Source organism: Mytilus edulis, chromosome 8 (assembly GCF_963676685.1).
Source record: "Mytilus edulis chromosome 8, xbMytEdul2.2, whole genome shotgun sequence".
NCBI classification, from domain to species: Eukaryota; Metazoa; Mollusca; class Bivalvia; order Mytilida; family Mytilidae; genus Mytilus; species Mytilus edulis.
In genome coordinates, this window is record NC_092351.1 from 30,004,708 (window position 1) to 30,023,829 (window position 19,122).

General features: G+C 34.4%; 1 protein-coding gene across 1 annotated transcript; it reads left to right on the plus strand.

The window, feature by feature from the left end:
- The first annotated feature begins 1,694 nt into the window (after window positions 1-1,694).
- LOC139486963 (uncharacterized) lies at window positions 1,695-18,556 on the plus strand. The gene is made up of 7 exons (XM_071272002.1): window positions 1,695-1,805; window positions 3,553-3,738; window positions 4,895-5,004; window positions 6,538-6,625; window positions 8,479-8,580; window positions 16,489-16,631; window positions 18,488-18,556. The coding sequence occupies exons 2-7, from the start codon at window positions 3,609-3,611 to the stop codon at window positions 18,500-18,502; spliced, it is 588 nt and encodes a 195-aa protein (XP_071128103.1). The 5' UTR covers window positions 1,695-1,805; window positions 3,553-3,608; the 3' UTR covers window positions 18,503-18,556.
- Window positions 18,557-19,122: the final 566 nt, after the last annotated feature.

Consider the following 19,122-nt stretch of genomic DNA (forward strand, 5'->3'; position numbering starts at 1 on the left):
TCAACACGGAATCTTGGTTTACACTGATCAGCAAGCTTGCTGTTCAGTATAAGCCAAGATTCCTTGTTGAAGGCCATACTTTGTGACCTAGAATTGTTTCCTTTTTACACATTGTGAATTGAATTGAGAATTGTCTAATTTTCTCTCATACCGCATCTTATGTTTTATATCAAATACTTGATTTAGAAAATTATTAGTAGTTTTAATTTTTTGAATACATCATGTCTAGTCGCCTCTGGTGTATAAAATGATTCCCATTGACATGTAAATATAAAATGTCTTGTTTTTTTAATGTTTTTCCAGTGCAGTTGTTAAATGTTAGGTGCAAAGTTGTATCATGATAGAATATGGTTTTCGGCTATTAGTAAGTTGAGAATATGTAGTGTAATTTAATTTGGGTACAAAAAGGAGAATCTCGACGGTGCAACTTAGATCGCTGTTGGCTAAGTTGTGAGATGGGTCTCCACTATCAGGTGTGTTATCAACGTTTTATATTAAGTAATGCATACAGTTTAATATTTTTTGTTTTTATGTTTTGTGGGGTAATAAGGTTACATAAATTATATTTCCACAATTGTTTATAAAAGAGGGTACATTTCCAATTAATTTCAAATTTTTTAAAAGGAAAATTATTCCCATATCTTCTCAGTTCAAAGTTTAGTTTGTCAGAACCCAACTTCGAAATAAGAACTTGTGTAAACTTGTGTAAACATAAAACGAAATCTAAACTTTGAAAGTATTTTTTTTTCAATTTATTAATGTGTTCACATATAGAAAGTTTTGATTAGTAAAAGAAGTTAAAAAGTTGATAATAAATATGAAGAAAGAGAAATGTTAAATTATTATATTGAGGAGATATACATTAGACAATTATTTAACATTTTCATAAAGCCGAAGGTTTGGATAGCCATTAAACCAGGTTCAACCACCATTTGTTCTTAAAAAGTCCTGTACTAAGTCAGAAATATAGCAGTTGTTAATAAATAGTTCGTTTCTACTTATGTTGACGTTTGTTTTTGTTGCGCTTCAGTATTCCTGTTGTTTCTTTGTTATACCTCTTGTAATTGATGTGTTTCCCTCGGTTTCAGTTTATAACCCGGAATCGTCAAAAGTAAAAAAAAAAAAAAAATCAAAATAGAAATTGAGATACCAAAAGACATTGTTCATGATTTGTCCAAATATAGGGAAACACCGCGAAGTCATACTTTTTAAAATCATTCATCTAACATTTTACAATTGTGAGCTCAATTTATAGTTCATTTTGGAAGTAATGTCCTTACTGCGTTATTCCAAAATAATAAACATAACAAACAGTGTTACATTTGAAAGTTTGTTTAAATAACAGAATGCTGTGCACGACAGAAGGTAAATAGTAGCAGAGCTGTTGTTAACAGTCCCTGGTCAAATATAAGAACGATTTCTAAACATTTTGTTAGAAAACAAATCACACTTTGGATTTTGTATTTTGTTGCTTTGTGTTTTGTGTTAAAAATTGTATATCTACAATTAAAAAAAAAACGTTAAATGAACAAACGGATATTAATTTGAGAAATAGTTGCAAGAACTCTAACAATTATTCGAATCATATAAAATGAAACCTAAAATCATAATTTGTCATACATGAGCCCTGATAGCGTTTTGATTAAAACTTGCTAATATTTAAAACAAATATTTATGTTTTCTTTTACAGTCCGTGTGTTGTTTGATACTAGTATGTCTGGTGGCACTTTTTCGTCCCGCATTTAACAGTGAAAACTACGACTTATTTCTGATTGAGGATATTTACGAACCGATAGGAACAACAGGTAATTAATTGTGCATATACTGTTTAGTAGAGTTAGAAAAAGTGGTTGGCATGGACTACATAGAAAATAATTTTCTGTTCGGCCGAATCCCCTATGGATTTTATTCACCCTCTATGGTTTGTAGGGGGTCAGTAGTTAACCGTTTACCGAATGTATCGCATGTTGAACCTTTTGTGTTGCGTTTTGTTGGAAAAAAACCCAATGAAACACAACAACATTAATAGATGACGTCACCATGAACGCGTCATGAAACGCCTATAAAATTTACTAGCCCCCTACTATAAGTTATATAGTTCGCTACTGATCTCTATGGATCCATAGAGGTCAGAAGTTAACCGTATAACGAATTTATCGCACGCTGGACTTTTTCTGCTGCGTTATGTTGAAAAATAAACAATGAAACACAACAACATTAATAGATAACGTCACCATTAACGCGTCATGAACCCACTATGAAATTTACTTAACCCCTACGGTCTTAAAGGGGGTCACCACGTGACAGCGTTAAACAATCACAACGTGATATTTTACCCGCGGTGCGATAAGGTCTCATAGGGGGTCACCACGTGACGGCATTAAACCTAGCAAAACGTGATAATTTACCCGCGGTGCGATAAAAGTATTTAACGACTTTATGTTGCAATTGTATTCAAAAGAATGCGAAAAAAGATGAAATATTCTCTCGTGAGTCCAGTGTAAGATTAATTAACATGAGACTTTTCTATATTCGATAAATGTTATAGAACTAAATATGATAGTCATGCATAGCAAAATATGCATATCAAACAGTTACTTTGAGTAGTATGCGAATGTCATACAAGTGAGAGGTTTAGCTAGCTGCAAAACCAGTTTTTATTCACCTTTCTCGACATAAGAAAATGGCTGTACAAAGTCAAGAATATAACATTTGTTATCCATTCGTGTATTGTGAGCAGTATTTAGTGGATTTTATTTGTCGATAGATTATCATAAAAGTACGTATACATTGATATACGGAAGTGAAATTAAAATAGCTTGATGCTACCTTCATGTATTTTCCAAAGCTAAGTAAATTTATCAGTTCGCAGAAAAAAAATCTGTTATATATACCTTAGCATATAGCATGAATAAATAGAATAAAAAGAAATGTATAAAGTATGGCCAATAGGCGATTTTGGTTGTTGGACATTGAGACGAAAACCTAAGGAAATCAATAAAAGCAACTTCAAGTAAAAACATATACTCTATTTGGCCTTTTAAACATTTTTGATTCAAGCGTCACTGATGAGTCTTTTGTAGACGAAACGCGCGTCTGGCGTAAATATAAAATTTTAATCCTGGTATCTATGATGAGTTTATATACTTATCCACAGACAGGAGTCCATTAAGAAGGTACAGCAATATGTAATTACTCTTTAAATGTTATAATTCGTGGTGTTTGCAAATGAAAGGGAATAACTTTTTCCAAACCAACTATCATAGATTTAAGAAGATATGGTATGAGTGCCAATGAGACAACTCTCCATCCAAATCAAAATTTATAAATATTAACCATTATAGTTCAAAACACGGAGCTTTGGCTCACAATGGACAGCAAGCTATAAAGGACCCCAAAATTACTAGTATAAAATCATTTAAATGGGAAAACCAACGGTCTAATCTATATAAAAACATGAAACGAGAAACACTTATGAACCACATCAACAAATGACAACTACGTCATATCTGTATATATGATTTACCTTATGTATGACGATATATTTTACAGGTGTAAGATCTACAGGTATAGGCTCATTTTCCCCCCTTTTCTTGCCCCTATTTGTAATGATGATGCCAACGAGAATGCCTGATGGTACGATGAGGACTCTGATGGAGATGTTGATGATGAGGATGAACCCTACAACAACAACTAGTACTACCACAACAACATCAACAACTACAGTAAAACCTACAAGTAAGCATACTATGTGATCAAAGCCTCCATACACATCTCTCCCATCATAATTGAAACCTATAAACTCGAATTATACAACGATGGTCGGTTGAAAACCACATTTTACAACAAAATAATTGATTTTTAGCACCCAGAAGAGAACTTTCAATCTCTATGCTTCCAAATTCAAGAAGCGCCTGCATAGGGAGTATACATCACGCAGTTGATACTCCAAAACGTGCATCTCCTATCGTGATTTCTATGATAGAGGGTTAATGCTTGCAAGGAAGCATTCAAAGGAAGATTATCAACTGGTGAGGAGGAAACCCTCCCTCCAAAATTTTTAAGTTAGTTGATCGTTATGGAATACGTGTTTATGTTTAAATTGTCATAACCTTAATTCTATGTTCTTCTCCTCAAATGTGACTTACACAATTTGACCGATTACCGAGTTTGTTAACAACACGACGGGTGCCACATATAGATATATATGGTAAATCACACACATTCGCAATTCAATGTTATCGACGAGAGGCAAAGCATGTCAAAGTGTACTCAAACTCCTAAGTCGAAAACAAACAGACAACTTAAACGAAGCAAAACCGAATACCGTTCAGTTAAACAGTACAGTAACACAACCCAGAAAACTGAACAGTATAGAGTATTGTTTATTTTCTTAAACCCCTTTTATGAATATCTTTTTCGACCTCATTAAAATTTTGCGCAGATAAAAAATCTAGAAATTATAAAATCAATCGATGCCTTCACAATAGAAAGAATGAAAACCAAAATTATAGTTTTTACAGAAAATTTTGTTCAGTATTTATTACCAATCTTATGGTGTAATTAAGCAATATCTGAACTCGTTTGTTGTAATCACCAGTCTAGACAAAACAGCTAATAGTGTTTGTGTTTCATGTCACTTAATAATAATTCTGAATCGAGCAAATTTAAAACCTTTATTCAAGTACATTAAGTTCTATAGCTACTACTACTACTACTACTACTACTACTACTACTACTACTATGAATTATAATGAGAGTAGGCATAAGTCATTCGACAAGGTAAATAACACCCTTAGTAATAGTTTGCATAATACATTTTATAATGTTGATGCATTATATGAGATAAGTATATTGATTGTTTACAAACTGAAATATAACTTTACTCCTCCAGCTCCATGTGTTCCTCGTTGTCCTGATGGTTTTATGCAGCTACCTAATCCGAGTGTAAGTGCTAAGTGTTTCCGACGTGGAAATGGTCGAGCCACTTTTGATATGGCTTTCGTAAGTATACTAAAATTACTAATCAATTTATTTGAGTTTTGGAGCTGGCATGTCAGTAACTGTTAGTAGTTCTTTATTATTATCAATTTTTTTTTAGTTTCCTTTGTCCCAAGTCAGGAGCCTTTGGTCATTGTTTGTCTTGTATGATTTTGAATTTTAGTTCATTTATATATTTCGGAGTTGATTATGACATCCATAATCACTGAACAAGTACACATTTTTTTTATGGGTAAGCTGAAGCACGGCTCCGGGGTTGGGATTTTCCCGCTGAATTGAAGACCCATTGGTGACCTTCGACTGTTTTCTGCTCATTGTTCGGGTTGTTGTCCCTTATATCTCGTACATATCCCGAAGAGGAAAAACATGAATTAATTTCCGATACAATTCTTGTTATTCAATTTATCGTATGTTTTAATATTTACTTCTAATTTGCTATAATATTAATGCAGTGTGAGTAATGTTTTTACATGTAATTTTAAAATTTGGTTAAACATTCAAACATTGCACGTTATTATAATAGTTGAATCTACTAGGTCAAAAATAAACTTACTGTGTATTGCATGCATAGATACAAAATTTTTATGAAACTTTGCGAAATCGACCATTTGATATATTTGTGAAATTGATGCTGGGTACATAATAGAAAGCCCTATTTCTCAGCACAAATGATTGAATTAAACTAACTGGGCTGACTCGGATGCCACCATAGAGGAAAGTAATTGTACATGTAACGTTGGTAGAAATTATTTGTGTTTATGTGAAAAATAGGACTAGAAAACATATAAAAAAAGTAGTTCAAACTAATTGCAATTTATTGATAAAAAAAAACCCAAACATTAACCAATTTTGTTTTATGCATATTGTATAAAAAACCAAATGAAGATTAAAATCGAAATGGTATATCTGTTTCCCAGATGATGACGGATATGTTCACAACAAAATTCCTGTCAATCTTTCATCGAAAGTTACCTACATAAATATGGATCGACTGCTTGTCTACTTATAAATGTACATGTGTAACACGACTGTTGCAACCAGAGATCCTGCTTGCCCTTTCTAGACCACCTTAGATCATCCCCTGTTTTTGTTTGTGTTCATGTGGCTAAGTGTTTAGATATACGAATACGTGGTATGAGTGCCAATGAGACAACTCTCCGTTTGTTTTCTATTATAGTATTTTGTGTACTGACTGCATTTACGTCATTTTCCGATTTTTGAAGAATATTTTGATTTATAAGTATGAGTATTCCTTTGGTATCTTTTGACTTTCTTCTTAAAATATTGGACCATTAATAAACAAAGTTTGAAAATGGTCTTTTTGTCAAAACCTCTCCTGTGTATACTTTTTTTTAATTTTTTTTTATGTTTCTTCACTTTAAAATCAGTTTGACAGTCAATATTTGAGAATAAGAAATGGAATCTTTCTCTTTTCTGTATCAGGAGAGTGCATCAGAAGTTCAGGACGCGGCTCACAATGACAATGACATTTAGGTGAAGCAATGCATTTTGAAGTTGTTTTGTTTTACTTTCTAGGCTGACTGTTCGAAAACTCCGAATGCTATCCTGTGGTGTCCTGAAAGCATAGCTGAAGATAAGGCAGTTCGTTCGAAACTCGGACTAGGTAATCTTTTTATTTATATATATTATGAATGTTTGTATATGGTTATCTACATCAGTTTAGTTCATATAAACTGCTGCTAATGTGCATTTACAGCTTGATTCGCAACTTCCAAGTAAGGACCGAAGCACATAAACTCGGCAATAACGCAGTACTTCGGGAAAGTTCGGAGAGCCAACAACCTTGCTTCGGAAGTTGCTTGATTCGGTATGAAAATAATATATGGATATTAAGAAGATCTTGGTGGTTATGCTTAACAGATTAGTCGTAAGTTTAAACGGAAAAGACCAATTAAAGCTCTAAGTCATAGATATTGTTTTCCTTATTGAACCATCATCTTCAAGAAAGATCATTGACTATAGAATAAGATGATCAATATTTTTGAGGGAAAAAAGTAAATACAAAACACGCGAGATTTTTTGTCTCGGACACTTTAATCCTTCTGTAAGGATATATATTAAGATTATGACAACATGGTTAGGTAAAACTGCACACTACAGGAGACTTAAACGTTACTTTTATTGTTGGTCAAGTTTTAGAAAGCTTTCAATTGTTTTAATTATTTTGATGAAATATTGTTCGAATCAAGATGATTTTGTATGTAACATACATGTAAATGCATGAACTGTTCAGCTCCTTCAATAACTTTAGCATCAGTAGCGTTTACCAAGCTTTTTTTCTTCTTCACGTTTAATCATAAAGAGTGCATTTCTTTCTAACACAAACGATGCAAACGGCTAAGCGCGCACATGTTTTGATTATTTGTTTCTAACATACGTTTGCAAAGTTTACATAAACTTTGACAAACTATGCACTCGCTTAATGCGTCTGCAGTTTGTTGTTCATCGTTTGTTAGTACAAACGCTACATTTGTTTCTAACTTTAACCTGATTAAACGATTTTTTTTCTACGTTTGTAAAAGGTCTGATTACCAACAAAATGTGCATGCATTATTGAAAGTTCACACAGTGTTAGTAAATACTTATTAAACGATGTATTTGTTTCTACTTTTGTAGCGTTTAAAAAACAACAACAAACGCCTACACAACGTTTACAAAATTTTGGTTAGAAAGAAATGCACCCTTAGCTAGTTTGGTTTTAGAATGTAAAAAAGAAAATGATATGAAAAACTCAAAGTAATTGTGTACTGATGCTAATGAGGATGAATATATTCGGTTATTCAGCCATATTGAGATTTCAAATCAATGAATTAACAAACAGCACACAAAAGATCAGACATTAAAACTTCAGTACAACATTTTGTCATCAATTAGTGTACAATAGATAACAGAATATAAAAACATGCGTTTGTTTGCTGTGTTACATATTTGTTTTTCGTTCATTAGCCGTTTGTTGTTCTCATTTGAATTGTTTTACATTTGTCATTTCCGGGTCTTTGACAGCTGACTCTGTGGTATTGGCTTTACTCATTGTTAAAGGCCGTACGGTGACCTATAGTTGTTAACTTCTGTGTCATTTAGTGCAACTGTGGAGAATTGCCTTATAATTAAATTACTTGAAATTGATATGAAAGAATGCGTACAAAAACTATAAATTCCGGCTATGCCTTATATCACATACATCATTGTCATTATCCATACAGAATAACACAGTTGTTAACAATGCCAAGATTACCTTAAAAGTTGTTTAAACGCAGAAAAAATCCATTCCGGTTAATAAACGCTGAATGCAAGTAAAACCTTACGAAAAATGGCACGGAACGACATCAAAAACGAAACTTTTGTAAACATGGATATCGGAAAGTGGAGCTATTGTTTAAATTAGAAAAACTAATCATTTTATTTAATGTAATTTAAGTTTGAATCGACTATATATATATATTTTTTTTTATGCAGGTACCACCACTGTGAAAATTGGATGTAACATTAAAAACAAAATAATGTACGAGTGCGAAGGTACTAAAAGGACATGTAATCCAGAAAAACCAAGTTATGGAGGTAATTATATAAATTAAATTGTTCAATGAACAAATTGCATTGTAAACCATAATTTATAGTTATACTTAAAAGATAGGGAACGCGTGTTGTCTATACGGTTTTCTGTGTCAGACATCACCCTGAAAAATTTTGCATTGCCGTTTCTTGCCGCTTGAGTCTAGATTTAGCCCAGTTCTTGTGGAATGCAAACCGTATGTTGTCTGTCTGTCTTATAACATTCGAAAGCTGTCGCGCCAGATATGGTCGGTTTTATTTTTCGGTGCAAAAGATCACTTTTCGATTTTCAAACCCGTTTGAGAAATTTAAGACCAGAAGTAACTATTTATACACTTTACAATCAATTACGAGATTTCGGAAACTGTAAACCCTTAATTGGGAGAAAACTGGAATATGTACCAGTAACTCCCTCTCATATGTATTTTATAAATTGATTCTAAGATGACATGCTGCTTTAGCTTTGTAAGCAAAAGCTTGGTAACAATCTCGATCCATCTCTGTAAACTAACATCCACAGGTTTAATCATTCAAATATAGTATGTGAATTTTGATGTTCGTTTTTTGTGTGTTGTTTCTTTTACGATAGAAAACAATTAGGGGGTCTCCTATTCAATTTTACGAATGTTCATACAAATGTTGTTAAAACTTGAGAGTTTTCAATTGAATGTAGTTTGATTCTGTTTTTTTGTTGTAAGCAATCGTAATAAATTAATATATGTAAGCTCTTGTTAAGCAGGATCTGCTTACTCTCTCGGAGCATCTAAGATCACCGCAGATTTTAGTGTAGTTAATGTTTCTCAGTCTTTAGTTTTCTATGTTGTGTTTTGTGTACTATTGTTTGACTGTTGGCCTTTTTTCTTTTTAACCATTGCGTTCTCAGTTATTGTTTGCCTTGTGTGTTTGAATGTCTCTCTGGTATCTTTTGTCTTGTGTGTTTGAATGTCTCTCTGGTATCTTTTGTCTTGTGTGTTTGAATGTCTCTCTGGTATCTTTTGCCTTGTTTGTTTGAATGTCTCTCTGGTATCTGTTGTCTTGTGTGTTTGAATGTCTGTCTGGTATCTGTTGCCTTGTGTGTTTGAATGTCTCTCTGGTATCTTTTGCCTTGTGTTTGAATGTCTCTGGTATCTGTTGCCTTGTGTGTTTGAATGTCTCTCTGGTATCTGTTGCCTTGTGTGTTTGAATGTCTCTCTGGTATCTGTTGCCTTGTGTGTTTGAATGTCTCTCTGGTATCTTTTGCCTTGTGTGTTTGGATGTCTCTCTGGTATCTGTTGCCTTGTGTGTTTGAATGTCTCTCTGGTATCTGTTGCCTTGTGTGTTTGAATGTCTCTCTGGTATCTGTTGCCTTGTGTGTTTGAATGTCTCTCTGGTATCTTTTGCCTTGTGTGTTTGAATGTCTCTCAGTTATCTGTTGCCTTGTGTGTTTGAATGTCTCTCTGGTATCTTTTGCCTTGTGTGTTTGAATGTCTCTCTGGTATCTGTCCTTGTGTTTTTGAATGTCTCTCTGGTATCTGTTGTCTTGTGTGTTTGAATGTCTCTCTGGTATCTTTTGCCTTGTGTTTGAATGTCTCTCTGGTATCTGTTGCCGTGTGTGTTTGAATGTCTCTCTGGTATCTTTTGCCTTGTGTGTTTGAATGTCTCTCTGGTATCTTTTGCCTTGTGTGTTTGAATGTCTCTCAGTTATTAGTTGCCTTGTGTGTTTCAATGTCTCTCTGGTATCTGTTGCCTTGTGTGTTTGAATGTCTCTCTGGTATCTTTTGCCTTGTGTGTTTGAATGTCTCTCTGGTATTTTTTGTCTTGTGTGTTTGAATGTCTCTGGTATCTTTAACTTGGGTGTTTGAATGTCTCTCTGGTATCTGTTGTCTTGTGTGTTTGAATGCCTCTCTGGTATCTTTTGTCTTGTGTGTTTGAATGTCTCTCTGGTATCTTTTGCCTTGTTTGTTTGAATGTCTCTCTGGTATCTGTTGCCTTGTGTGTTTGAATGTCTCTCTGGTATCTGTTGCCTTGTGTGTTTGAATGTCTCTCTGGAATCTTTTGCCTTGTGTGTTTGAATGTCTCTCTGGTATCTGTTGCCTTGTGTGTTTGAATGTCTCTCTGGTATCTGTTGCCTTGTGTGTTTGAATGTCTCTCTGGTATCTGTTGCCTTGTGTGTTTGAATGTCTCTCTGGTATCTGTTGCCTTGTGTGTTTGAATGTCTCTCTGGTATCTGTTGCCTTGTGTGTTTGAATGTCTCTCTGGTATCTGTTGCCTTGTGTGTTTGAATGTCTCTCTGGTATCTGTTGCCTTGTGTGTTTGAATGTCTCTGGTATCTTTTGCCTTGTGTGTTTGAATGTCTCTCTGGTATCTGTTGCCTTGTGTGTTTGAATGTCTCTCTGATATCTTTTGCCTTGTGTGTTTGAATGTCTCTCAGTTATCTGTTGCCTAGTGTGTTTGAATGTCTCTCTGGTATCTGTTGCCTTGTGTGTTTGAATGTCTCTCTGGTATCTGTTGCCTTGTGTGTTTGAATGTCTCTCAGTTATCTGTTGCCTAGTGTGTTTGAATGTCTCTCTGGTATCTTTTGCCTTGTGTGTTTGAATGTCTCTCTGGTATCTGTCCTTGTGTTTTTGAATGTCTCTCTGGTATCTGTTGTCTTGTGTGTTTGAATGTCTCTCTGGTATCTTTTGCCTTGTGTTTGAATGTCTCTCTGGTATCTGTTGCCGTGTGTGTTTGAATGTCTCTCTGGTATCTTTTGCCTTGTGTGTTTGAATGTCTCTCTGGTATCTTTTGCCTTGTGTGTTTGAATGTCTCTCAGTTATTAGTTGCCTTGTGTGTTTGAATGTCTCTCTGGTATCTGTTGCCTTGTGTGTTTGAATGTCTCTCTGGTATCTGTTGCCTTGTGTGTTTGAATGTCTCTTTGGTATATTTTGCCTTGTGTGTTTGAATGTCTCTCTGGTATCTGTTGCCTTGTGTGTTTGAATGTATCTCAGTTATTAGTTGCCTTGTGTGTTTGAATGTCTCTCCGGTATCTGTTGTCTTGTGTGTTTGAATGTCTCTCTGGTATATGTTGCCTTGTGTGTTTGAATGTCTCTCTGGTATCTTTTGCCTTGTGTGTTTGGATGTCTCTCTGGTATGTGTTGCCTTGTGTGTTTGAATGTCTCTCTGGTATCTGTTGTCTTGTGTGTTTTAATGTCTCTCAGTTATTAGTTGCCTTGTGTGTTTGAATGTCTCTCTGGTATCTGTTGCCTTGTGTGTTTGAATGTCTCTCTGGTATCTGTTGCCTTGTGTGTTTGAATGTCTCTTTGGTATCATTTGCCTTGTGTGTTTGAATGTCTCTCTGTTATCTGTTGCCTTGTGTGTTTGAATGTCTCTCAGTTATTAGTTGCCTTGTGTGTTTGAATGTCTCTCTGGTATCTGTTGTCTTGTGTGTTTGAATGTCTCTCTGGTATATGTTGCCTTGTGTGTTTGAATGTCTCTCTGGCATCTTTTGCCTTGTGTGTTTGGATGTCTCTCTGGTATGTGTTGCCTTGTGTGTTTGAATGTCTCTCTGGTATCTGTTGTCTTGTGTGTTTTAATGTCTCTCAGTTATTAGTTGCCTTGTGTGTTTGAATGTCTCTCTGGTATCTGTTGCCTTCTGTGTTTGAATGTCTCTCTGGTATCTGTTGCCTTGTGTGTTTGAATGTCTCTTTGGTATCATTTGCCTTGTGTGTTTGAATGTCTCTCTGTTATCTGTTGCCTTGTGTGTTTGAATGTCTCTCTGGTATCTTTTGCCTTGTGTGTTTGAATGTCTCTCTGGTATCTTTTGCCTTGTGTGTTTGAATGTCTCTCTGGTATCTGTTGTCTTGTGTGTTTGAATATCTCTCTGGTATCTTTTGCCTTGTGTTTGAATGTCTCTCCGTTATATGTTGCCTTGTGTGTTTGAATGTTTATGGTATCTTTTGCCTTGTGTGTTTTAATGTCTCTCTGTTATCTTTTGCCTTTTGTGTTTGAATGTCTCTCTGGTATCTTTTGCCTTGTGTGTTTGAATGTCTCTCTGGTATATGTTGCCTTGTGTGTTTGAATGTCTCTCTGGTATCTTTTGCCCTGTGTTTGAATGTCTCTCTGGAATCTTTTGCCTTGTGTGTTGGAATGTCTCTCTGGTATCTGTTGCCTTGTGTGTTTGAATGTCTCTCTGGTATCTTTTGCCTTGTGTGTTTGAATGTCTCTCTGGTATCTGTTGCCTTGTGTGTTTGAATGTCTCTCTGGTATCTGTTGCCTTGTGTGTTTGAATGTCTCTGGTATCTTTTGCCTTGTGTGTTTGAATATCTCTCTGGTATCTGTTGCCTTGTGTGTTTGAATGTCTCTCTGATATCTTTTGCCTTGTGTGTTTGAATGTCTCTCTGGTATCTGTTGCCTTGTGTGTTTGAATGTCTCTCAGTTATCTGTTGCCTTGTGTGTTTGAATGTCTCTCTGGTATCTTTTGCCTTGTGTGTTTGAATGTCTCTCTGGTATCTGTCCTTGTGTTTTTGAATGTCTCTCTGGTATCTGTTGTCTTGTGTGTTTGAATGTCTCTCTGGTATCTTTTGCCTTGTGTTTGAATGTCTCTCTGGTATCTATTGCCGTGTGTGTTTGAATGTCTCTCTGGTATCTTTTGCCTTGTGTGTTTGAATGTCTCTCTGGTATCTTTTGCCTTGTGTGTTTGAATGTCTCTCAGTTATTAGTTGCCTTGTGTGTTTGAATGTCTCTCTGGTATCTGTTGCCTTGTGTGTTTGAATGTCTCTCTGGTATCTTTTGCCTTGTGTGTTTGAATGTCTCTCTGGTATCTTTTGCCTTGTGTGTTTGAATGTCTCTCAGTTATTAGTTGCCTTGTGTGTTTGAATGTCTCTCTGGTATCTGTTGCCTTGTGTGTTTGAATGTCTCTCTGGTATCTGTTGCCTTGTGTGTTTGAATGTCTCTTTGGTATATTTTGCCTTGTGTGTTTGAATGTCTCTCTGGTATCTGTTGCCTTGTGTGTTTGAATGTCTCTCTGGTATCTTTTGCCTTGTGTGTTTGAATGTCTCTCTGGTTATCTGTTGCCTTGTGTGTTTGAATGTCTCTCTGGTATCTTTTGCCTTGTGTGTTTGAATGTCTCTTTGAATGTCTCTCTGGTACATGTTGTCATGTGTGTTTGAATGTCTCTCTGGTATCTGTTGTCTTGTGTGTTTGAATGTCTCTCTGGTATCTTTTGACTTGTGTGTTTGAATGTCTCTCTGGTATCTGTTGTCTTGTGTGTTTGAATGTCTCTCTGGTATCTGTCTTTGTGTTTTTGAATGTCTCTCTGGTATCTGTCCTTGTGTTTTTGAATGTCTCTCTGATATCTGTTGTCTTGTGTGTTTGAATGTCTCTCTGGAATCTTTTGCCTTGTGTGTTTAAATGTCTCTCTGGTATCTTTTGCCTTGTGTGTTTGAATGTCTCTCTGGTATCTGTTGTCTTGTGTGTTTGAATGTCTCTCTGGTATCTTTTGCCTTGTGTGTTTGAATGTCTCTCTGGTATCTTTTGCCTTGTGTGTTTGAATGTCTCTCTGGTATCTGTTGTCTTGTGTGTTTGAATGTCTCTCTGGTATCTGTTGCCTTGTGTGTTTGAATGTCTCTCTGGTTATCTGTTGCCTTATGTGTTTGAATGTCTCTCTGGTATATTTTGCCTTGTGTGTTTGAATGTCTCTTTGAATGTCTCTCTGGTACCTGTTGTCATGTGTGTTTGAATGTCTCTGTGGTATCTGTCGTCTTGTGTGTTTGAATGTCTCTCTGGTATATGTTGCCTTGTGTGTTTGAATGCCTCTTTGAATGTCTCTCTGGTATCTTTTGCCTTGTGTGTTTGAATGTCCCTCTGGTATCTTTTGCTTTGTGTGTTTGAATGTCTCTCTGTTATCTTTTGCCTCTCTTATAGTTATATCATGAATTTGTTTTAAAAGCTTAACACACTTATTTTACCATACTTATTATTACCAAGTGGTCACTAGTGAGTAATAAGAAACAGCTTAACTTACTGAATACCTGCGTTAACTGATATTGTATTACATTTATATAGCTCACTTAGCGCAAAGGGCCAAATGAGCTTTTCTCATCACTTGGCGTCTGGCGTCCGTCGTCGTTAACTTTTACAAACATCTTCTCCTCTGAAACTACGGGCCCAAATTTAACCAAACTTTTTGACTAATTGTTTCTTTAACTAAAACGCATTTAAGGCAAATTTAACAATGAGTAAAATTGTTCATCAGTTTAAGATCTATCTGTCCTTACATTTTCGGACGAATCAGACAAGCCGTTATTGGATTACTGCCCCTGAACTAGTAATTTTAAGGAAATTTTGCAGTTTTTGGTTATTATCTTGAATATTATTAGAGATGGAGATGAACTGTAAACAGCAATAATGTTCAGCGAAGTCAGATATACAAATAAGTCACATGACCAAAATGGTCAATTAACCCCATAAGGAGTTATTGCCCTTTAAAGTCAAATTAAACAGTTTTACGTAAATTTTTGTAATCTTTTACAAAAGTCTTCTCATGAAACAAGTTTAACTAAACTTGGCCACAATCAGCATTAGGGCATCTAGTTAAAGATGTGTCCGATGACCCTGTCAACCAATACTTCTTCGTTTCACATATTAAATTAAAAGCGTTTATACTGGTATATTATTAACTACTTAAATGAGTTTCAAAGAATTTAACATACAGTAGAAAAATAAAAAAAAAACAAAACAATTGTTTTATAATGATTTTGCTATGCTCCGTATCTTTATTTAAGACAGACAGCTAGATACCATAAACATAATATGTATACACATGCCAGAGTCTGAGCTTGATTTGCTATATGATATAAAAACTAAACTGACGAAAAAAGGTCATTTATTCAAAATCATAAAATACAAATAAAACATTTGACATAAAAGTTCACATTTAATATGAAATAATAATACATAATTAATACGAAATTACATCAACTAATATCATGTCAATTGAATAAATGACAAAAAATAGCAAAGGTGGGGAGAAAAATCTGCCCCATAAATAAACATATGTACATATCTACTTCAAAAGACAACATTAAGGGCGGTATGTGGGTGGGAATTTTGAACATATTGTTTGATAAGAATCACAAGTTAACACATCAAATGCTGATGATAAAAGGAAGTGACCACAATACACTTACACGTAAACTCGTACTGACCCGCAAGATCATTGACCAATAAGAAAGATGATATCCAATCATGCATTGGTCATAAGTGAAATTTCTCTGCACGTGAAAACATGTTATCTAATTTCAACAATTTATCGTTTAATTAAGTAGGACACTCTGACCCTTTGACCAGACTAGAGACATAATACATTTACAGTATTAATAGCTCACTCTTTTATTTAATAACCAATTAAAACAGAATTATCTTCTCTGCTGTCTTAAATTATTTTATTCCGCTTAATTTTCAATTAGCAAATAAAATTGGTTTTATAACATAATCAGAGTTGAATTATGAGAAAGTAACTAAATTTTCTAACATTTATAGATAAGGATAAATAAAGGCAACAGTAGTATACCGCTGTTCAAAACTCATAAATCCATGGACAAAAAACAAAATCGGGATAACAAACTAAAACCGAGGGAAACGCATTAAATATAAGAGAACAACGACATAACACTAAAATGTAACACATATAGACAAAATCCCACGAGAATAACAAATATAACATATATATATAACATCAAAACCAAATACATGAATTTGGGATAGACAAGTACCGTGACACCTGTCAATATTTTCCGAAATTTCAAGGTATATTTAATGAAACATGTACGGATGCAAAATTTCCGCTGCTTATCTGAATACCAAATTAAGTTCCAGAACCATACTGCAACGTCAACGGATGCAATTGTGAAGAACATATCTAACTTATGTATTTTGAGATATTACTTTCATTTGTAGATGGAGATAATGTCGAAATCACAAGTACCGCCACTGATGAATTCTGCGTAAACATAGAATATAGTGCATCTTCAAAAGACAAAAGGAAATGGGGAAAAGTCGACTGTAATAGCAAAAACCAATTTGTATGCGAGGTTCCAATTGTAAGTATAAATAGACAAACTAACTAAGTGAAATAAATATAGATTCCATAACTGCAACATGTGTATTACGATATTTCTCCAATCGAGACGGTTAATATTTAAAGCGCGAGGCTTGCCGAGCTTTTAAACAAATTAAAATTTAACTGTTGAGAGTGGAGAAATATCATAATACACATTTACAGTGGTGGAATCTGTTTCTCTAATCATTTTTCTCCTTCCTTCTCAAAGATTTGAGGAAAGTTGTGTTTTTTTGATGTGACGTCATCAGACATGGTCGCCTTTTTTCATGACGTCAAAATAAGAAAATTCAGAAGAAAACAAGAAAATTTAACGTCACAATTAAATTTCAACCAATCGTTTGCCGAGAGCAGATTGTTCACTAGTGAGGAGAAATGTTTTTCTCAAACCGGTCAGGAAATGTGATAATAGCACAAAAATTAGAGAAACTTAATTAACACTTTTAAATCATCATGATGTGTTTATTCAGATATATGTGTGTGTATGATATACAAGTCATAGATAACACATTTTGGGAATAGAAAATAACCATTTATTTTTCTTTTGGTGTTTGATATTTAATGCTCAATTTTTTTTTGAAGTTTTGCAACTCTTTGATTTTGATGTTAAAAGGTTCGAAACAACTTTCCTGTTACAGTATATATTTCATTCACATGGTTACAATCCTTAAACATAAATAAGAGGATGTGGTGTGTATGTGTGTGTGTGTGTCAATGAGACAACTCTCCATCCTAGTCACAATGTATAAACAGTTAACAAGTATATGTCTGAGTACGGCCTTTAACAGGGAGCCTTGTCTCACACTGAACAAGATTGTTTTTATTTTAGCTTGAATTTTAACATTTATATGAAATACCGATATCAGTTGTTATCAAATTTCCCATTTTTTTTGCCCATGAAATCATGTTGATGCAAAGTTTTATAAAAAAAAAAACCCAATATGTAGTTACAAAATTTTGTTGAAAGCCGTATGGTGATCTATAATAGGTGTTAATTTCTGTGTCATCTGGTCTCTTGTGGAGAGTTGCCGTATTGGCAATCAAACCACATCTTTTAAATTTTATATTGTGATGCTGTTAATTTCGAGAATAGACATATTGCTTGAACCTCGAAGTATGTTAACGGAGCTGTAATACTGTTAATTTTCGTTGTTTTAAAAATGACGAGAACCCAATAATTGAATTCTTAGGAAATTATCAATAAATTCATCTTAGGGGAGTTTTGCAATTACAATCGCTTGAGAAGCAACTTAGATAATGGGTGAAAAGTGCAATAAAATAATAATGCAAACAACAAATATTCACTGATGGTAACGCGCATGCTTGTTTTATTCTAATCCACCTTAAAATGCATAACCGATTTGGATTCAGATTTTAAGAGAATCTTTTATTATATGAAAGAGGGACGAAAGATACCAAAGGGACAGTCAAACTCATAAATCTAAAACAAACTGACAACGCCATGGCTAAAAATGAAAAAGACAAACAGAAAAACAATAGTACACATGACACAACATAGAAAACTAAAGAATAAACAACACGAACCCCACCAAAAACTAGGGGTGATCTCAGGTGCTCCGGAAGGGTAAGCAGATCCTGCTCCACATGTGGCACCCGTCGAAAGTAGGCTAATCAGACTTAATGATTGCTTCTGAAATCCATGTCTTTTCCCATTTTAAACAATATCTTCTATATATATATGTCCTGCCAAATTTCGTATAGATTTGTTCAAAAAGAGATGATAAAATATATTTTGACTGATTAGGACATGACGGATTACTTATGTGGTGGGTCAAGCAAGCTAAAAAAAGTATTCTAACATATATTTTTCTTTTACAGATACCTTGCACTTGATACGGAAATGGTACAAAGAATCATCATATCTTCAATATAAAATATCTATATCAATGTGTTTGTCTACTTTTAGTAATAACTAGAACACACCCGCTAAATCGCGGGCATTTAGAGCTTGGTTGAAAGTATGTAAACTGTTGTAGGATGATTTTTTTGTAAAATATTTTATGTCTGAAGAATTTCAGAAAAGGTATCAAAAGTCATAGGTACTTGGAGACGGGACAATTATTTAAGCCCTCTCCCTTTTTTCTAAAGTCCGTTATTTTTTGTTATCTATTAAATTTCACGATTTTCGTGTTTACGTTACGAGGAGTGAGTGATCCATATTCGCCGCAATATTAGTTTATTTCCACTTACATCCGACCTACTTTCAAATATTTGGAACTTTTCATGACGGTTTCAGAAATTTTACAATATGAAGAAATATTTGATAAAGGAATTATCTTCAAAACATTGGTTAATTGTTCTAAAAATGAATGTAAATTCAAGGAAATCAAGTTGTTCGTGTTCCATGGGGGACACATTTTCGCCACAATGTATGATATAACCATCCTCATTATCCTGGTATATAATTAAAACGAAAGTTAGTAATTTTAAAAATGATTAAGCTTGAGAGATCA